At 33.0% G+C, this 4,247-nt stretch overlaps 1 protein-coding gene across 1 annotated transcript in view; it reads right to left on the minus strand.

The window, feature by feature from the left end:
* Positions 1 to 2,656, minus strand: part of LOC106463359 (coagulation factor VII-like) — an 8,604-nt gene extending 5,948 nt beyond the window's left edge. The window contains 3 exon segments of the mRNA XM_022390840.1: positions 807 to 882; positions 2,236 to 2,332; positions 2,549 to 2,656. Of these exon segments, the coding sequence (XP_022246548.1) occupies positions 807 to 882; positions 2,236 to 2,332; positions 2,549 to 2,656 (281 nt within the window).
* Positions 2,657 to 4,247: the final 1,591 nt, after the last annotated feature.

Consider the following 4,247-nt stretch of genomic DNA (forward strand, 5'->3'; position numbering starts at 1 on the left):
AAATTCAAAACAAACAAACCATCCATTGACACCAAAAACAAATTTCTTTAAGGTCATGTGTGCCGGTTTATGTTACTCAATGCCATAAAAAAAACAATGTTGCAGAGGTATGGTATGTTTAAGTAAATGTTTTGTACTTTAAAAAGTCACTATGTTCGGTAGCCTTTCTGAACTATAATCAAAGAACAAAATATTTATTGATAACTTGTCAATAGCAAAAGTCCGATAAGTTGTTAATTATGTACGAATTAAAAATTACAACAATAGAATATATATTTGAACAGGTCAGTGAAATAGCGTAAAATCACAATTTATGGTTTCGTAATTTTCACTGAAATCTTCATCAAGATCCAGTAATTTCTTTTGGTAAAATATTTAACAGAGAAAGACTACAACTTTAGGCGTGCTCTTCTGTCTAAACCACAAAGTACATAAGCTGTTTGATTATAAACTTATAAAACATATATATGGTTTGATTTAAGTCGGAGAAATCAATCGCTTCTTTCAAGAAGCCCATGATGAAGCTGGAAAGGGAAGACATGTTGCAATGAATCCCAGTAATGTGATGTAGTATACTTCTTCTATATCTGCTTATGGAGGAAGTAGACACCACATTACTGGGAAGACACGTTGCAATGAATCCCAGTAATGTGATGTAGTATACTTCTTCTATATCTGCTTATGGAGGAAGTAGACATCACATTACTGAGAAGACACGTTGCAATGAATCCCAGTAATGTGATGTAGTATACTTCTTCTATATGTGCTTATGGAGAAGTAGACATCACATTACTAGGATTCATTGCAAGTGGCTTTCCTTTCCAGCTTCATAACTCTTATCTTCCTTTGAACTCAACTAAACCAATACAGTCAAATAACATACTGATTTTCAAAACATTTGGTTCAATAATTTCTCATAAGAATATATGTTTGAAAATTCCACGAACTAAAAACTTTGTTTCAGCTTAATAATTTGTTAATTAAGAGACCCGTTAACAACACCTTTAATTGTTCCTTTTTAACTTTCGAGCCTTCGTAAGCGAAAATTTGAGAGTGTCACTTTAAGTAACAAACAATAATTTGAGGTTAAGGATACTAACTAGCAAGTTCGCCATTTCTTCTGAAAAATGAGCCGATTAATTCAAGAAAATAATTATTAATATAACATATGGTGTTAAAATAAATAATATAGTATTAAATAATTCTTAACGTAATTCTGATATGTTCTAACATTAAAGAAAAATTCAGCCTGAAGAGCCCAAGTACTAGTCGAAAGGCCTCGTCGGCACTTGAAATCGAAGATATAGTGTGGCTGATATATATCATGTTTACTTTCACTCAGAAGTTCTTATTAATAAATAAAGCACCTTTCGATACTATCTTTGCGTGTTTTATCGAAAGAAGGCTGATCAAGTCGAAACATGTAGTGTGTTTTCTACAAAAAATATCGTTGTGTTTGTAAACAGCTTTTTTGTTAATTTTGTACCAGTTTCAGTTTTATACAAATGTGTTTAATTTTAATTCTTAGTTTTAATACTCAGTTATGACATTAGAAAATGGCATTATTTTTTACCACACAAACAAGTATATGTTCTTTCCCGAATCTCAGATACATTGTTCTGATATTGTTTATTAAAATAGTTATTTTTAAGTATCTCTTAATATCCTCTACCACTGATCTATATTGTTGTTAGTTTATTCTTGTTGTTGTATGTAGCATATTTTATATTCGTATCTATTCCATTTCTCCATTGTGATCAACACAAAGATTTCTTCAACTTACTTTTCACATTGGGTGCTTATTTAGAAAGAGAAACAAGGCTGATATATTTTATCCATACTTTGTTTGTAGATATAAATACATAAATAAAAACAATATACATATTTTAAGCTTGTTATAAATTTGAGTAAACGAAAAGGTTGAGAAAAAAAAGAGATTGCCCAGCAAGTACACAATAATCGTTGACGTGAAAAAGTCAATTTTCGTATCTCGAAATGCGATACTTTGTAACGAACCTTGAATGTAAAAACTAGTTTTGAATTCAAATATTGAAAGGTATTATTGTTTCAACTTGAGTTTATCGTAATTAATCATCAATGTAAAAACTAGTTTGGAATTCAAATATTGAAGGATGTTATTATTTCAAATTGAGTTTTTAATACATTAAGAAACTCTAGGACACTTCTCCACAAATTTAGTTTTCTTCTGAGTCTGCAAGTCTTCTGCTTTCTTGCCGGATCCTTCAAGGTTCAAAGAGCAAGAAGAAGGCTCCAGTAAGAGAGCCGAGAGCTTGCCAGAAGAAAAGAAAACTATACTAGTGGAGAATGTTTTCTGAGAATACAATTAATTGTACGAAATGAACCTGAAATCACATTTGAGTTGATCTTCTTAGCACAAGGAACAATGAAAAAAAACCAACACAAGCTTTACTTATTCTGCCAGAAAAGATTATTAAGATTTTATCTAAACTGTTAACCATCATTCTATAATTGGATATTTATCAAGATTGATGGGCTGGTTATCTTAATCATTAAGTTATCTCTTTACCTGTGGCCTTTTGTGGTGCCTGAAACGTCTGCGACCGGTTGGGTGAGCAGCGGTTACCACCAGCAAGATTAGGAAACAGACGGTGGTTATGGGTCTTGCAGCCGACATGACTCGACTTCTGGTGGATTAGGTCTCACGCTTTTCCTACTTTTTAGGAAAACTCTTAAATTTGTCGTGCTACAAATTATAGGCCTTTGAAATGAAATACCTGATACTCAAGCGCTCTCTCAGTTTTATCCTGTCTTACATTGGCTCATGCACTACGTCAGATGGTGAGCAACAGCAGGTGGAGCGTGCTGATAGGGAGAATCAGCCACGTGCGAAGGTGGCAAATTTCCACAGGGTATAACTGGTCTTTCTTATTGTTGGGACGTGTAATGGCATTCAATTGATTTGCTGGTGCTGGGATGGAGTAAACAGAAGTCAGCAGCCAGTGCTCTAACATGTGTAAGAATTATCAGCCAGTCAGCAACACGGATTAGTGCCACAATAAAGATTCCCGGAGAGCCGTATGGATAGAACAATGTCCAGGATTAGGTGTCCCACCCACACCTGCGCAAAGCACGATTTATGGCCGAATTTCGATTTACTTTCAGTCACATATGGTGACTGTATATCACTACACCTGCAAACACTTCCAGTTCGTTCAAGAAAGATATCGAATTTTAATAGCTTTATGTTAAAGCTCATACGCAAAAATCTAACCTATTTCTCTAATTGTACTTTAAATTTCGTTAGTTATTTGTTCCAGGACAAATATATATTTGTATCTTGAAAACTTGATAGTAGTTAACTTAATATTAAGAAATATGTTAAATATATATATATCTATATAGATAGATAGATCATTTATAAATCTGTGATATGATTTAGTATTGATGTGTGGTGTAACATAATAAAAACTAGCTATTGGACACAAACCTTCTTAACACATTGAAAATTAGCCTCTGGTCAATATAAAAGTGCTCGCAACATAATCGAAACTAGCTGTTGGACACAAAGTTTCTTAACACATTCGTTAGCCACTGGTCAACATAAAGGTGTTATAAAAATATTAAAAACTACTCAAGCATCAAAGATATTCAAACAAGACAATAAAACAATCCAGTGAAAAATTATAATGGAGACGCATCTCGTACTAGTCACTGAACAGTATGTGGATGTTGTCATAGCAACAGTTGGCATATTAAAAACAGTCGGCATATAACATTGGATTCTTTTATGGCATTTAACACTAATCAATAAACATATTATAGTAAGTTGACATATGTACTAAAGCAGCTTATGCCAGTACACTTATCACTAGTCATCACAGTTGTTAAGAATAGTAGGTAGATAATATAGGAAATACCTCAATACATCCATAACCGACTAGTAGAGAATATCATATACAACTGATCGACGGACAGATTCTTTCATTTCTAAACATTAATTGACTGGAAATTATTGTCGTAATCGTGTTTGGACCTCTTTTTAGCGGTCCATACACATATTTGTACCCTGTTATTAATTTGAACAAAGTACTGAATAGCTTTATAAGAAAATGAATTTTGAAACAAACTTGGCTGCTCAAATCAAGACTAGGAGATTGAAATACTCTCAGACATTCAAGACTTAGTTTATCAAACTTGGCTGCCCAAATCAAGACTAGGAGATCGAAATATTCTCAGACATTCAAGACTTAGTTTATAAAACTTGG

The sequence above is a fragment of the Limulus polyphemus genome, unplaced genomic scaffold, assembly GCF_000517525.1.
Source record: "Limulus polyphemus unplaced genomic scaffold, Limulus_polyphemus-2.1.2 Scaffold1385, whole genome shotgun sequence".
Taxonomy (NCBI): Eukaryota; Metazoa; Arthropoda; class Merostomata; order Xiphosura; family Limulidae; genus Limulus; species Limulus polyphemus.